This window comes from Fragaria vesca, linkage group LG7 (assembly GCF_000184155.1).
Source record: "Fragaria vesca subsp. vesca linkage group LG7, FraVesHawaii_1.0, whole genome shotgun sequence".
Taxonomy (NCBI): domain Eukaryota; kingdom Viridiplantae; phylum Streptophyta; class Magnoliopsida; order Rosales; family Rosaceae; genus Fragaria; species Fragaria vesca.
Window position 1 is genome coordinate 1,960,082 of NC_020497.1, and position 16,233 is coordinate 1,976,314.

The 16,233-nt window shown below is 40.9% G+C and overlaps 4 protein-coding genes and 1 non-coding gene across 5 annotated transcripts; 2 read left to right on the plus strand and 3 right to left on the minus strand.

Annotated features, from left to right (window-relative positions):
* Positions 1-540, plus strand: LOC101291100 (putative ribonuclease H protein At1g65750-like). The gene has a single exon (XM_004308178.1). It carries the CDS (start codon positions 1-3, stop codon positions 538-540), a length of 540 nt encoding a protein of 179 aa, XP_004308226.1.
* Positions 541-1,050: 510 nt separating this feature from the next.
* On the minus strand, positions 1,051-1,819 carry LOC101291385. Its single transcript, XR_185323.1, has 3 exons — positions 1,711-1,819; positions 1,521-1,607; positions 1,051-1,404 (listed from the first exon to the last, which is right to left on the minus strand). It is a non-coding gene; the product is annotated as an uncharacterized LOC101291385 (transcript).
* A 703-nt stretch (positions 1,820-2,522) lies between these two features.
* Positions 2,523-6,625, minus strand: LOC101300659 (inosine-5'-monophosphate dehydrogenase 2-like). Its single transcript, XM_004306501.1, has 4 exons — positions 5,557-6,625; positions 5,229-5,408; positions 3,926-4,183; positions 2,523-3,022 (listed from the first exon to the last, which is right to left on the minus strand). Exons 1-4 carry the CDS (start codon positions 6,547-6,549, stop codon positions 2,951-2,953), a joined length of 1,503 nt encoding a protein of 500 aa, XP_004306549.1. The 5' UTR covers positions 6,550-6,625; the 3' UTR covers positions 2,523-2,950.
* A 971-nt stretch (positions 6,626-7,596) lies between these two features.
* LOC101291677 lies at positions 7,597-8,764 on the minus strand. Its single transcript, XM_004308179.1, has 2 exons — positions 7,759-8,764; positions 7,597-7,628 (listed from the first exon to the last, which is right to left on the minus strand). Exons 1-2 carry the CDS (start codon positions 8,762-8,764, stop codon positions 7,597-7,599), a joined length of 1,038 nt encoding a protein of 345 aa, XP_004308227.1.
* A 1,493-nt stretch (positions 8,765-10,257) lies between these two features.
* Positions 10,258-13,026, plus strand: LOC101300948 (pentatricopeptide repeat-containing protein At1g79490, mitochondrial-like). Its single transcript, XM_004306502.1, has one exon. The coding sequence runs from the start codon at positions 10,346-10,348 to the stop codon at positions 12,878-12,880; it is 2,535 nt and encodes an 844-aa protein (XP_004306550.1). The 5' UTR covers positions 10,258-10,345; the 3' UTR covers positions 12,881-13,026.
* Positions 13,027-16,233: the final 3,207 nt, after the last annotated feature.

Sequence of the window (16,233 nt, forward strand, 5' to 3'; positions counted from 1 at the left end):
ATGTATACCAATGTGATTAACTTTTCACCTAGGATTGGACACCCACCCCCTTCTAATTGGGTTAAAATAAACTTTGATGGCTCTGTCCGGAACAAGGCTGCGGCTAGAGGTTTTGTTTTAAGATCTGATGATGGAAAACCTCTTGTTTCTGCTGCCTTCAACTCTGGTAATGCCAGTGTTCCTCTTGCTGAAGCGTTGGCACTTAGAAACAGCTTATTTTGCGCTAAGGAGAAAGGTGTGTTGAAGGTCGAAATGGAGGGCGATTCAAAACTCATTATTGACATTGTGAATGGAGTTTGTGATCCCCCTTGGAGGCTTCTGAAGGTTGTTCAAGACATCAAGTTGCTAAGTTGTAACTTTGAGTCCATTAGGTTCAAGCATGTTTTTAAGGAGGCCAATTTTGTGGCCAATGCTTTGGCAAATCTAGGGCATAGAGTTGAGTTTAGTAGGCTTTGGGTGGAGTGTGTTCCCCCAGAAGCCTCACTCGCTCTTGCGTTTGATTCTGTAAACTCTGGGTGTCGTCGAGGCACCTCTATTTAATTTAAGTTTTTTCCTTTATCAAAAAAAAAACTTTTCACCTAGGATTAATTAGCGATGATTTCTTTTGCTACCCAAAATCTCATGCAACTTAAAGTTCATTCAAACAGAATCCAAACAGGAAAGTTTTGTAAATTGAGTCATTGAATGTAAATGAAAAATAAGAGAAAGACTTCTTGTGTTTTTCTTTTGGCAAAGAGAGACAATCTTTGTAAATGTCCGTTTTTATTGCCTTAAATCCTTAATCTTTGTTTTTCTTTCGGCAAAGAGAAAGACTATCTTTGTGACTTCGTGTATGTGTCTGTTTATTGGGGCAGGAATATCCATGTACCATTCTACCATATCAAGAGAATTTAGCAGAAACTTTAGTTTAATTTAGCGAATTTTTCATAAGAGGTGGCAGGTGTGATAATTAGGTCTAACACTCCATGACTCCAACCTAGATTAGTGATTTTGAGGGCGAAGAAGCTAATTCCATAAAGTTGTTTTGGTCGAATCGCCGAAGTCCGTCTTACTAAGTTGAATCAAAATTCAACAACTTCATTTCATGAACTAGGAACTGATCGATCAGCAAGCATAATCGAGTCGATAATAACATGCGACACCGCATATTTCAATCTTTTCATACTTATAATTACTGTCACTAATAAAATACTACAGGTATTGCATATTACATGCAACATGCTAATGTTGTAACTTAATTACCAATATATTACATGCAAAATGGTAGCTCTAATTTACGTTCTGACGGACTAGATCTCACAACCGAAAATAGAAACTGATAATGCATTAAGATTTATGGGATCACTGGCCGGCAAAAGTGCCTTGTACCAACTCCAAGAAGTGAGATACATCATCCTCCGCTACCTGCAGTAGAAGTAAAACAAAAAAAGAGCATATACGTTAACAAACTTGTAAAATTTGAAGTAGATGGGAAATAGAGATGATCAATATTCTTGAACCGAAACTAGTTTCACAATTACCATGGCTTGCTCCAGGTGTAGTAGGTACTGGTACGCCTATTTTCCTTCCTTGAATAATCTCCATAATCACATGCTGATTCCTTTTCTCTTTTGCAGAAGTAACAAATAGATACATAATAAAATTCAACAGATTTAAACATCTTCTCAACATATGGACAGAAAAGGAAGGGGGAGAGAGAGAAGGACTAACTGGTTTTCGGAATGTAAGAAACTCCGGCAGAAACGCTGTTGGCAGAGAAGAAGAAAAGCAACAGGATCAAGGGAATCACCATGTAAACAGCACAGGCCTTATGAACCATTGCTTCTGGTACGTAGGTTTTAGTTTCTCCGTAATCTCCCTATCTGCAGCTTAATTATTTATAATGATGGGAAGTAAGAACAGAACATCAAGCTGAGTACTGAACGCCAAAGTCAAGAGAGGAGTTAGTCTTCTGTTGTATTTTTCATCGAAAAGAAATTAAGATGCCAAAGTCAAGGTCTATAGCAAATATATATAATTCTCTGTTGAAACTTTCTTATGTGATTTCATCTTGAGGTAGCTCTTCCAAACTCCAGGTTTAGTATGAAAAGACTGGTACACCATGGAAAACTAGCTCATTTAATTATGTGGAAAGGGTCCTTATTTTGATCCAACATTTGTTACGAAATTTGTCGTCTTCAAGCCTCCAATGTCAAAGTGATGAGTTGGTCAGATTAATATTCAAGTCATTGTCTCTGGAAGACTTGAATCAGGTAGCAGCTAAACCTAACAATGCATAGATGTATCAAGAAAACTCATACTGCTATAGTCACTTAATTTGTCCACTACATTTCATCAGTAGTTGATAAGGACCTAAAAACTGGAAACAAAAGCACATCCAAAAGACCTCTACTTAGTTCAAACATGATCCAGATCAAAAAAAAAAGTTCAAACATGAGATCATCTTCAACCTTCAAACTTTGTAGTACGAACAAGGGAAGTGCCTGCCAATTTGATCACATCCATGCACCATAACAGCATTTCTTAAAAAGGATGATGGATTCATGAGTGAAATCAAATACATCAATCCATAGGTTACAATTCCATCTAGAAAGGAACCGTGTGGTGAACACTGGAACCACAATTTATTGAACCGTGTGTTTATTGGCGCTAATCATACATTAGTATCGATCGTAACTGAATAATTTCTAATAAACAGCTGTTCTCCTCTACCAAGCATAAACTAGACCCTAAACATAACTGACAAAATCAAATTAGTTATACATTCCGCTTAGTGCAGAGTTGAACAGACAAGCCGCTGGAAGCCCTCATGACCAATAAAAAGCCAGAGGCACTTCAATACTCTTGCAAAACATTTACCAGTTCTGGCAGGTTTGATCCCTCATGCCTAGTTTTTGGTAGAGAATCGATACCATGCCAGCATCAATAACGAAGGCTCAAGAGACTTTTATCAAAATGACTTCTTCTCGTAAGAAACCAACCCATGAACTCCACCTTCCACTTGTGCAGCTCCTGATCTTACCTGCACAATATAATTATAATCAATTGATTGTGTTACCACCTATTTCTTGATGCTACTATCATAACACCTCAGGTCCCAGAACCAGTAATAAGCGAATCATGGAGGAAATCATATCATGTGTCCTATAGCATGTAAACACCCGAAAGCACATGCCCAATCCTGGGTGTGCAAAGAGTAAAATAGATACAGCAGACTATTTGTTTCAGGAAGGACATGATAGATCTTTGATTTACACCTATGCTGCTAATGTAAAAGCCAATTGGAACCTAAATTGTGGCAGCCCAGCCAGACATATAACTATCACGTGCTCCCAACCTTTTCATCTCAGACGCTCTCAATGGAAAGTGTGATACATCTGAAGTGAAAACGCACCTGTATTATTTTCTGTTTCTAAAACAAATTCAACTGACCCTCTCGAATCCACTCTGAACTTAAAGGGTCCTACCAATAACTCCCTTCTCTCTGTCTATTATCGTTGTTTTAGATTAAGTGACCTGTACATGTTAACTTTACGAACAAAGAAAGGATGTCAGTTTTTTTCTAACTCTTACAGGCACTACCCACTAGCAATGGAATTATTGGCATAAAGAGAGATATGTTCTAGAATGTAACGACTCTAGTCCATAACCCATTGCAGACACTTATACGAATGTGAAAAATATATCATGGCTGTTAATGGCATGAACCATCCAAATCAGAGAGAATTTTAACACCGAGCTCTGTTCTAAAACTAAAAACTTCAGTGCACACAGATGTAACCAGTGACACTCCATAGTATTCTTCCAGCAGATAAAAAGAACAGATAAAGAACAGTTAACAAGTGCCAGAAACCTCAACTATAACACAACCAAGCATATGATGACAATAAGACAACAACAACATATGCATTATGGGTAGCCATACCTCTAGCCTTAATACCCCTGATCTTAAGAGGTCATGAGCAGACTGCAGAGAAGAAGCTCCAAGATCTTGGAATCCTTGTTTCACTGCTTGCATTGTGTATGGTACAAACTTCAAAACAGATCCTTTGTCCGCAACTGCACCAACCACCCCCTGTGCAATCTTCAGCTTTGCGGTATCTCCCAGATACCTTTGATCACTCCCTTTTGTCATCGCTTCAAGAGACCCCATGCCTCGGTATTTTTTGATCCGGCGACCATTCTAGTATAGAAAAATCAAGTTTCTAATATTAGAAAAATTATTCCTTTCAGCTGTACAAGCTAAACATGCTGAAAGTTAATTAACAATGCCTGAGAATAAACAACTCTTTGAGTTTGTTAAAAGACCAAGTATGCTGAAAACCCATAAAACTATGCATACACAAGTATATATGTCATTTTGCATTCTGAAATGAAGATCAATGTGTATGTATCCTCAAGAACACTTGAGAACCAAACTAAAAAGCCAGATAATCCTATAAAAACAAATATGGTATTGGCAATGTTTCTACACTCAAGGTATTTCAATAAGAGTCTACGACCAAAAGGTCAGTGCTTCGATTCATCTACCAAACATGAAAGAAAAAACCTAACGTGTTTGCATGCAGAAGGATGAGAGAATAGAAAGAGACTCCTTTATGCAAACTGATAGTGAATAGAAGCTAAATTCAGGAATTGTGTGTAATGTTGGAAACTTGTGATGTAAGTTTGATTAGCATCACTGACATTGTGCCACAATATGAAAATTAAATCAACTACTCTTAATATGATCATGACTGAGCATAAGAAAACCTATCTCAGCACCTACAGTACACCCATTAGAAGTTCAGTTTTAACAAGCATCTATATGGAAGATCTAAGATGGCATTTTAAACCCTCAAACTATTGAAGTCCTAGTCACCACAGCGTACACCATGTCATGTCATTCCTTCCAGGGTAGAAGTATAAAATCGATGGCCATCAACTCTCAGGATTCACTAAAACAGGGGTACTATTAAAGTGGCAGTATTCCATATAACCAAACTGATGTAGTCCAAAACACATGAGAATAAAGACCAGGACATCTGACATACTTAGAAACATAAATCTTCCAGAAGAGTTTATGTACCAGCTAATAAATGATAAACTCATTCACCCACACAAAACTCCTCAATTGAAATAAAAGATTATGTATTCAAGTAATAGAAAGGTGCACACAAAAAATTAGATTAGATGGTGTGGGCAAGATATCTGCTTTAGCAGTAAACTTGTCATCTCCCTTGCATTACCTGATACTCATAAGCCCCAGGTGCCTCAGTGCTTCCAGCTAAGAAGCTCCCCATCATGACAGTAGAGGCCCCAAGCGTTAAAGCCTTTACAACGTGCCCAGAGTTCGAAATTCCACCATCAGCAATGACAGGCACACCACATAGTGAAGCAATACATGCAACCTTGTAAACTGCAGTTGCCTGAAACATATTAAAACTTCAGCAAAAGAACTATCACACAATTCGCACTATATAATACCGACCCTTTAGCTTCCCATTATATGATAACAAGAGCATAAAGCAAGCACCAATGAACAATACTTGAACCGAAAAGAACACATCTTTGTACCTGTCCTCTTCCCACGGCGCAAACCTCTTGCGTTGTACAAATGGAGCCAGACCCCATCCCAACTCTCAACCCATCAACACCGGCCTGAATCAAATTCTGCGCCTGGCTCACAGTCACCACATTGCCACCAACCACATCCAAATTCGAGTACATTTTCTTAATGTACTTAATCATCTCAATCTGATAAATCGAGTTCCCCTGTGAGCTATCCAAGACCACCACATCAATCCCAGCCTTCACCAACTCCTCCAACCTCTCCTTATCCGACTCCCTCGTCCCAATCGCCGCCCCAACCATCCACGACCCGTCCGGCCCAACCGACCCGGCCCCCAATTTCGGGTACCCCTTGATCCTCTCCACGTCCTCCTTCCCCACAACGTCCACAACCTCGCCGTCCCTCACCGTCGCCGCCACCTCACTGCCTTTCTCCGCCATAAACTCCGCGATCTTCCCCAAATCGGAGCTCCACGGAACCACCAGGTCGTTACAGCTCACCATGTAATCGTAAACCTTGACCTCCTTGTCCGATAATTTGGCCCAATCGCGGCTCGCCACGTATCCCAGGAGCTTGGAGCCGGGGGCGCCGGACTCGGTGACGAGGACGTAGGGATTGGCGCCGTGGTCGAAAACGTCGTCGTTTTGGATGCGGTGTTGGGGAGAGGTGAAGACCGGGTTGGAGAGGAGGGGGACGCGGCGGGCCTTGACGGATCTGACCATGGCGGCCTGGTCGGAGGCGGCAGCGTTGGAGTGGAGGATGCCGATGCCGCCGAGCGCGGCCATGGCGACGGCCATGTGGGACTCGGTGACGGTGTCCATGGGGGAGGAGACGCAGGGGATGGAGAGAGGGACGCGGCGGCTGAGCTTGGTGGAGAGGACGACGGCGTCGGTGGGGAAGTCGATGTAGTGAGGGAGGAAGATGACGTCATCGTAGGTGTAGGAGTAGCCTTGGTTGAAGAGGCGGTCGGAGGAGAAGCCGTCTTCGATGATCGACATGGTGGTGGTGGTGGTTGTGGTGGCGCCGCCGCCGCAAAAGAGAGAGAGAGAGAGAGAGAGAGAGAGAGAGAGGGGTTGGGTGAAAAAGAGGGTTCAGGGTTTTTCGTGGGGGAGTGAAGTGAGGGTGGGGATAAATATGGAGGGAAACGTCCAAATTTTGTTATCGGGTGTGGACGACTGCATGGTAGCCCGTGTGTACTAAATTTTGTATAGCATTATTGTTTAAACTCTTGACCTTTCTATTTGTGGTTTCTGGCTATGTCACTGGCTAAAATATATCGAGAGTCAATGTTGAGTACTAATATGATCTAATACTAATACGATAGTTTAAAATGTGTAAAAAACAAATTGTTGAATGATCAAGACTTTAGAAACTGGTTGCAACATGAATAATTGGGTTATAATGACCTACGTACAACTCAAACACCAACTAAGCTGTGTACTTATATGTCCTCTTTCCACTATGTTAGCTAAAGTGGTGATTACCATATAGGATTAGAGAAAGCTAGTGTATATGTATATCATATCAAACATATGAACAATCTTCAATTAAGTTCACCCCGTGTTATCGTAAGCACCTTATCCATGTTTTTAGATAAGTCAATTATTAGAAGCACTAACAAAAGCAAATACTCTTGTTATCATTGGATTGGACAGAGCATGAGTACTCCAATGAAGCAAAGTCTTCAATCTTATTTCTTTAAGGTTGGTAGAACCGTAGAAGAAGTAGAAACTAAGAAAGTGCTCCCTGACTGGACTCTGATATGGAACTGAGTCACACCTTTAGGTTTCTCATTCTTCCATAACAGATGCAGGAAAAGACATGTGCATTCCAATAGCCATAACACAAAATTATTGAAATCTATAACCTTGTGAACCACCAGAGTTAAATCTACATTTTACTTACAAAATTCCTGTTCATTTTCTGGTTACATGTACGAAATTTTGTACCTTGCGCACTAAGAAATGGAAAGGGGAAAGGGAAAGAAAAAGAGATCTTCTTTGTGATCGTTGATCATCTCTATCTTGTCTTCATATCTTGTGTGATCAAACATAGTCAAATCGGCACCCATCATAACCTATGAAAGACATCACAAAAGATAGTCTAATCAGTACTGGTGTAATCAAAAGTCCTGTACAAGATAATGTACGATTATCCAAAAAAAGAGTACAAGATAATGTAGTAGTCTATGGTATTGGGGAACTTACTTGGATCAGCTGTGACTAGTATGGCTGTTCCTCCAAAATCACATGTGCCACCAGCAACCTTGGTCCTTTGCCAATAACTATTGAAGGCAAATGAAGCATGGGCAAACAATGAGTCGGGCTGAAAGCATGACCCATTGGGCTGAATGGCATCACAATCTGCTCCGGACCCGCAAGCGTAGTTCATGGCTTCTTGGATGATCGGGTCGGGTACTGACGGCTTGGCCACGCACCACAAAGCCGCTATCGGGCCTTTCTTTGGACTTGGCGGTGTGGTCGGCGGAGGAAACACAACCGGAGGTTCGAACACTGGTGGGCTCGGTTGGAACCCATAGGGAGGAGACGGGACGAAAGAAGTCGGGCTCGGGATAGAATAATCTGGAGGGCTGGGCTCATAATCGGGTGGGCTTGGGACAATTTCGGGTGGATTAGGGGTCGAGATAGATTGAGGTGGGCCTGGAATATAGGTAACGGGACTCGGCACAACATCGGGCGGACTAGGGGTCAAGATGGATTGCGGTGGGCCAGGGAAATAGATTGTAGGACTTGGTACAGACTCTGGCGGCCCGGGCATAGTTCCGGGAGGGGGCAGATTGGGGGCGGAGATAGATTGCGGTGAGCCTGGGATAGTAATTATTGGGCCTGGTGGTGGGCTTTGCATAGGGAGAATTGGTGGGATGTATAGATAAGGTGAGTCTGGGCTTGGTGGGCTTGGAGGTGATGTTGTGGTGGGTGTTGGAGTAGTTGTAGAGGGGGTTTGTGGAGTGTTGGGTGGGTAAGTACAAAATGGAGGAGCATTTGGATTAGGCAAGGAAACTGGAGCTAGTGAATCAAAAGGTGGCATTGAAAGTGGTGAATTCAAACCATAGGGTTCTCCGTTTTGTTGCTTTGAAGAACCAAATGGGAAATACTCAATGCGCTTCACTAGATTCAACTTCTTTGCAGTTCTGAGGAACAGACTTTTGTGATGGGTTGGAGGGGGATTTGTAAGACCCTTTAGTAATCTCATTGATTTTCTTGCATCTGCCAAAAGATTTAAGCTTGCATGTCAACTACAACATGCGACAGTAAGATACTCAAATCACAGAAAGAGGCTTACTTACCACATTGAGTGAAGGAAATAGTTGCTGCAATCAAATAGAGAAGAAGAATGCAAATTCTCATGCACCCTCGGCTGGTTTCCATGATTAACAAAGAGAAACACAAAACTCCAAGCTAACCACTTGAGCAGTTCTCTTTAATCTGCTACACTTCCCACACAAAACTCAAAGACAAGAATTGAAGCAACTCAAGCAAGAAGATAGAGGAGAAGCTTTAGTTTATATACCAAGCAGCCTTGGACTCCTCTGGAATTGCCCAAAGAAAGGGCAATGTAGACTGGGTTGGCCATAAAGATTGATTCTTTCAAGCTTGCAAATCAAAAGCACGGTCCAACTTTCACCCACTTTGCTTAGTTATGTGAGTTTGAAGGGATACAAAAAAGGGTAGAGAATTATATTTAATGGGAAGATGAATTGTTCTATCACAGCCTGCATATATCATCTTTTGCCTCATTAGTCTTTGCATGTAGCAGAACTGGGAATATATGCTTGCTTGATCTTGGGAAAAATGAAAGTATAGTTTTTTCTGGCCCTTTTGTGTTGCTTGCTTTCTACTCAAATTAAAGCTCTCTCAGGACTTCATACCTGGAGAAAACCAAACCAAGTGTATATACGATATTCACATCAGAAACCAACTGCTTTCTTTCTCAAATTATTTACATTTTCAGTTGAAAGTACATTTTGCATACTTGATTATGCAACATAGAACGCCTACCTTTAGCACCAAGGAATATGTCGTATGCATTCACACAATGTTGATAACTACCTCGAGATTTTTGCCTCAACTTATTCAGTTATGTCACTATTTTTTGAGAAATATTTAGGTTTAATTTAGACAATTAAGGATTTTAAGCTGCTTACAATCATGAAGTATCAATATTTTGCTTTGTCTGTTGCTGGGTTTGAATACAGGGAGGGAAAAACCGCTTTTGAAAAAATTTCACTTATTACACAACAATTCAATAGGTGGTCGATAAAATTTAACATTTTGACAAAACACTTATAAATTCGTGTTTAATTGCTAGTGACCTTCAAAAGCAATACAGTAATGCACCACCTCTCAATCCCCACTCCACACCAATTGTCAAAAGTGCCCCGGCTGTTAGTGGGAGGCTCCCACTGGGAGCCATGGCGCGGCATAGGTGGTTTTGCCGGAGGGGGTAGTGTGGAGCAGTGAAGGTAGGTTTTGTAGTATTAAAGAGAAAGTGGTAAAAAAGTTGAGTAAATGTTGGAAGATGTAAAAGTGGTAAATAGTAAGATTTTCTATTTATTTATTTTCTAAGAAATATTAGGAGACCAAAAAAACAAAACCAAGAGTCTTTCAGTTCTATGAGCCACAGCAGAAGAACGCAGCTTTGCTCATTGACACTCCCAGTTGCTGGTTCATGAGCACTAGGGTTTAAGCTTCTACTCTGAAAAGGTGGCATCTTTTATCAATCAGGTAACGCATTCGAGCTCTTAAAGCCCTTACTCTGTCTATCTACAACTCAATGATTTATAGGAGGAAGTTGTGTCCTAGAAATTTTGGTAGACTGTCCAAAAACCCTACCTTAAACCCTGCCTTTCCCAATTTCAATTCATACCCTAATCTCTGCACTAGGGAACTCAATAGTTATGTTGGCAGTTCTAGATTTTGGAGCTCTATATTGGGTTCCAGCTTAATTTCTCCTAAATATTCTGTACCAATAAACCCCAATTTGGTAGGTAGTTCTGGGTTTTCAAGATTGAATTTTTCTGAAAATTCGTTATCTGTTGGGTGTGATTTTGTTAGAAATTACTGTTCTGGGAAGAACAGTGATGAGTGGACTGAGGAGATTGAGTATTTGGATGAATCAGGCAGTGTTATTTACACTGGGAAAGGTATAAGGTCTGTTGAACCGGGGCTCGATGACCATGTAATGGTGGGTGGTTTGAAAAAGCCGCTTCTGAATGCCTCTGTGATTGCTAAGATTGTTGAGGTTGTGAAGAGGTGGAAATGGGGGCCTGAGTTGGAGACCCAATTGGACAAGCTCCAGTTTGTGCCAAACATGATTCACATCACGCAAGCATTGAAGGTGGTTAAAGACGGTGAAGGGGCTCTGAGTTTGTTTCGGTGGGCGAAGAGGCAGCCTTGGTATTTGCCAAGTGATGAGTGTTATGTGTTGTTGTTTGATGGCCTGAATGAAAGTAGGGACTTTGATGGGATTCAATCATTGTTCGATGAAATGGTGCAGGATTCGAGTAATAATGGGGTTTTATCATCTACTGCATATAATCGTGTCATTCAGTTTTTGGCTAAAGCAGATAAAATGGAGGTGGCATTTTGTTGTTTTAAGAAGATTCAAGATTCAGGATGTAAAGTTGATACTCGGACATATAATTCGCTTATACTGCTGTTTTTAAATAAGGGTTTACCTTATAAGGCATTTGAGGTATATGAAAGCATGCAAGCTGCAAACTGTTCTTTGGATGGATCAACCTATGAGTTGATGGTACCAAACTTGGCAAAGTCGGGCCGCCTTGATGCAGCATTTAAGCTCTTCCAAGAAATGAAAGAGAAGAGTGTTAAACCCAGCTTTAATGTCTTTGCATCACTTGTTGATTCAATGGGAAAAGCTGGGAGGTTGGACATGGCAATGAAGGTATACATGGAAATGCAGGGTTATGGTTTCAGGCCATCTGCTCCCATGTTTGTATCCATGATTGAGTCAAATGTAAAGGCTGGGAAGTTGGATGCTGCCCTCAGACTTTGGGATGAGATGAAGAAAGCAGGCTTTAGGCCTAATTTTGGGTTATACACAATGATTGTTGAGTCCCATGCAAAATCAGGAAAACTTGATATTGCCATGTCTACCTTTACGGACATGGAGAAGGTTGGATTTCTACCCACTCCATCTACGTATTCATGTCTGTTGGAAATGCATGCTGCCTCTGGACAAGTAGATCCTGCCATGAAGATCTATAATTCGATGACCAATGCAGGTTTAAGACCAGGTATGAGTACGTACACTGGCCTTCTAATGCTCTTAGCTAATAAGAAGCTTGTGGATGTGGCTGCCAAAATTTTGCTCGAGATGAAGAGCATGGGATATTCTGTTGATGTGAGTGCTAGTGATGTACTGATGGTGTATATCAAGGATGGTTCTGTTGATGTTGCTTTGCGGTGGCTACGTTTCATGGGTTCATCAGGGATTCGAACAAATAATTTTATAATTAGACAGCTGTTTGAGTCATGTATGAAGAGTGGTTTGTTTAAGTCAGCAAAGCCTCTCCTTGAAACTTATGTGAACTCTGCTGCAAAAGTCGACCTGGTACTGTACACATCCATTCTAGCGCATCTTGTAAGATGCCAGGATGAAGAGAATGAGAGGCATTTGATGTCAATACTTAGTACTACAAGACATAAGGCACATGCTTTTATGTGCGGACTCTTCACAGGTCCAGAACAGAGGAAACAACCGGTGTTATCTTTTGTGAGGGAATTTTTCCAAGGTATTGACTATGAGTTGGAAGAGGGGCCTGCTAGGTACTTTGTTAATGTTCTCCTCAATTACCTTGTTCTTATGGGCCAGATAAACCGAGCTCGATGTGTTTGGAAAGTTGCCTATGAGAATAAACTTTTCCCGAAGGCAATTGTTTTTGATCAGCAAATAGCTTGGTCTCTTGATGTCAGAAACTTATCAGTTGGAGCTGCTCTCATATCAGTTGTGCATACTCTCCATAGGTTCCGGAAACGAATGTTGTATTATGGTGTTGTCCCGAGACGTATTAAATTGGTCACTGGACCAACTTTGAAGATTGTGATTGCACAAGTTTTGAACTCTGTGGAATCTCCATTTGAGGTTAGTAAAGTAGTGCTGAGGGCTCCAGGAGATGCTGTCATGGAGTGGTTTAAAAAACCTATTGTTCAACAGTTTCTTCTGAATGAGATTCCATCCAGGTCTGACATCCTCATGCACAAGCTGAACACTCTTTTTCCTAGTTCTGCGCCTGAACTAAGATCTCTGTCCCCTCCCAAAATGCTCATGGGAAGGAAAGGAATTTAGAAGTTTTTGATAGCTGAATGAGATCAGATTGTGCCTTTGGAAGTGGAAATGTAAGTTCTTGATTTTTGACAGTCTGAAATTAATGTACATAAAGGGTTGGTGGTTTGTACTTGTTCCGAATCAATGAGTATTATGAAGCTTTGATGCTATATTTTGACATATGTATCTTGCAGATCCGTGTTGGGCTATGCTCATGTCTAGCGACGTTAACAGCCGCGCTTATTGATTTGTAGCTTTCTTTATTTTTAGAGCAACTCTAACAATAAGTGTTATTTGAAGGTGCAATTCTCATTTTAGCACCTCTTGTGGCACTATTCATATTTCATTAATTTTTCATCTCCAATAATGAGGTAATATATGAATGTGCTATTCTCGTTATTCCAACAATGAAGTATTGTATATGTGTCTGTGGAGCCCACAGGCTGGTCTTAGAAAAATTCTGAATATAAGACTTGGGATGACACTTGGGCTATATTATTAAGACCAGCACCTAGTCTTATTTACCGTTGGAGTTGCCCTTATGCATGATTGGCGTAGCAATGCATTGCTGCGGAGTCTACCAATACCGGACTTGATTGGATAGAAGTAAGATTTCCGAAAACCCTGATAATAGATACGATCAGCTAAATCCTTTATTTCACCATCTGCAGAATACAAAAACGAGGTGTCACCAAGAAATAACACTCTTTTAACCAAACTAATTTCCTTCACCCATTTCATTTGCAACCAATCTAGCCTGAACATGTGCCAAGGCTTATAGTCCCTCTTAGAGTACACTAGCAACACCTCTCCATCAGACTCAACAACACTAGCTTCAAAAGCTGCAAGATCTCGTCCATGTTTTCAGCAGTAATCAGCAGGCTCCAAACTTTGGTATCAGGGTTGAAGGAACCTAGAATTCCACTTTTGAAGACATAGTAAAAGATGCCCTTGACATGGAACTCACCAATTACTATTTCCCTACTATGCGCATCTTTAAAATGGCTAGTCCACCTTCTATCACCATGGCGCCAAGTGCTAATCCTCATCCCCCTTTGGTCCTCCTCAACATCGTGCACCGCGAAAAACAAACAATCCTCTTAAGAGTATAAAGGAATGTGAAGATCTGCGATATCTGAAATTGGCCAGATTGTGCCTTTGGAAGTGAATGTAAGTTTTTGATTTTTGACCTTTGTCTGCAATCAATGATAACATGTATATAAAGTGTTGGAAATTTTCTTCTGAATCAATGAGTATTATGAAGCTTTGATGCTATATTTTGACATATGTATCTTACAGATCCATGTGGGGTTATGCTCAAGGCTAGTGACGGTAAGACCCGTGCTTATTGATTTGTAGCTTTTCTTTATTCATCATCTTATGATGCATTTATATTATAAGCTCTGATGTAGCGGTGTTACTTTGTGGAATGGAATTTGGCTATTGGATGTTAGTCTTCTCAAGCATATGATGGCTGTGTGAATTTTCAGGCTTCTTTTTTCTGCATCTGATTAGGTTTCTTCTTCTCGTAGTCACCACTTGTTACTCTTTGGGGTTATGCCGACACAGTGCAGTATGTTTGATGCAAGATGAAGATAGTATATACAGCTAAAATCATTCAAGCCCACTGTGCCCCAAAAGGAAGTAGGTCAACAAGAGCCATTCATCCTCATATTTCTTTGCATTTTACTGTTCATGAAATCTGCTGCTAGCCTGCAAGAAGATCGAACAGCTGAAATCAAAAAAAGAATACAAAAGAGTTTGCATCGGTGAAATGGAAATGTAAGTTATTGACATTTTTTTTATCTGAAAATGAAACATTTGATAGGAAGATATACAGGGTTGGTAGTCATTAAATAGTACTTGTTCTAAATTGAAGAGTTCAAGCAAGCTTTGGTGCTATTTTGCATGGTGCAGAAAAGCTTGAAGGAAAGTAGGAAACTAAGTAAACAACTACATACATCCTCTAGTCCTAAAACATTGAAATCTTCATGATCTTCTTAATTGGTTTCCCTACAGGCTTTTAAGTTAAGAGAGTCAATATGATCTGGATTGATCTTTGAAATCACGCTCCTGATCATTTGATTCAAACTGTCGCCTTCATCTACTGACTCACTAGCCAACCGCATGAACCACTGTAACTGACTATACTGCTTCCCTGGCTCGTCCACCATAGGGTGCTGGCACGACGGACACAGGTGACTTTTTGTTCGCCACCGAGAAATGCAACCTAGATGGTAACAGTGCGAGCAGTGCAACTGAGCTACCCTATTTGTAAGTTCCTCCTTACATACAAAACAAGGTGTCTGTCTAACAGCAGCTTCCAACCTATCCAGCCTCACTAGCTTCAAGCCCTGCCTAACTGCATCATAGTGTCTCCTTACATCGTCGACCCTATATGATTCCATAAACTCCAATATATGTCCATTGACATCAAGCATCTCTTTACGATCGATCTCAACCCAACCTGTTAATTTGCATAACGAGGCCTCGTCCGGCGCAGTCACAGTCACGTCCACTATGCCCACAGTAATAGGCACCCGAGGGACAGCCACTTGAATCACCTTGAATACTTTTCCAATAATAGCAGGGTGCTCAGCTTCTGAGACACCCATCTTGGAAAGATGCCTAGCCATGAGCTTGGCGTACCCACGCTTAGTTGGGTATGATAGTTTGGAACGAGAGAGAGAAACCACCATTTGTGGTTCGGTTATGAGGTTCGGTGCATCATACAGAACTGTTCTTGGAGGAGTTAAAAAACCGTTCAGCTTGAAGAGCCTCAGTTTGATGGCAACCGAGTCGGGGCTGATTGGGATTACCGGGGGAGGAAGGGATTCTCTTGTTTCTCTTTGCGATGCTCTGCTGCGGAAAAACTGCTTCTCGTACATCATATTCTTGCTAGACCGAGTAGAGATGATGCAAGACTTGGTGATGAGTAAGACTTTGGTGATGGTGTAGCCGTGTAGGTGTGTTTTTATAGATAATGCAAGACCTAAATCAACAATGAGAAGAAGCCTTTATCTACAAGAATTTGGAGAAGAAAAAAAGTTGTCCTTGTTTTTGCTGTGAAATAGGGCCAATACAGCTGCCGTTATGCAAAGTCATTAATAAAACTGTAAAATACATGGAGGGACATGAAACCTAAACCTTATTACATGAAACCTAAACTTTATTTTACAGCTAACATAAAGAGAATATCTCGAGAGATAATAATAAGAGTCTCCGCTATAAAAATATATTCTAACATACATCATTTAACAAAAAATACACTTTTAGCTATCTATTTTTACTTTGAAGGATATATTTGGCTTTTCATGCATGTTATATATGTGTCAAGCAGATAATGGATGGATTATCTATAATTTCAGGGTTAT

Excerpts from the sequence above, each read along its gene's own strand:
- LOC101300948 (XM_004306502.1), top strand. The coding sequence starts at position 10,346 with ATGATTTATAGGAGGAAGTTGTGTCCTAGAAATTTTGGTAGACTGTCC.
- LOC101291100 (XM_004308178.1), top strand. The coding sequence starts at position 1 with ATGTATACCAATGTGATTAACTTTTCACCTAGGATTGGACACCCACCC.
- LOC101291677 (XM_004308179.1), bottom strand. The coding sequence starts at position 8,764 with ATGAGATTACTAAAGGGTCTTACAAATCCCCCTCCAACCCATCACAAA. Across the intron at positions 7,629-7,758 it reads ACTAGTCACAGCTGATCCAA|GTTATGATGGGTGCCGATTT; the intron begins GTAAGTTCCCCA and ends TGTCTTTCATAG.
- LOC101300659 (XM_004306501.1), bottom strand. The coding sequence starts at position 6,549 with ATGTCGATCATCGAAGACGGCTTCTCCTCCGACCGCCTCTTCAACCAA. Across the intron at positions 5,409-5,556 it reads GCGCCGTGGGAAGAGGACAG|GCAACTGCAGTTTACAAGGT; the intron begins GTACAAAGATGT and ends AATATGTTTCAG. Across the intron at positions 4,184-5,228 it reads CTGGGGCTTATGAGTATCAG|AATGGTCGCCGGATCAAAAA; the intron begins GTAATGCAAGGG and ends TTTCTATACTAG.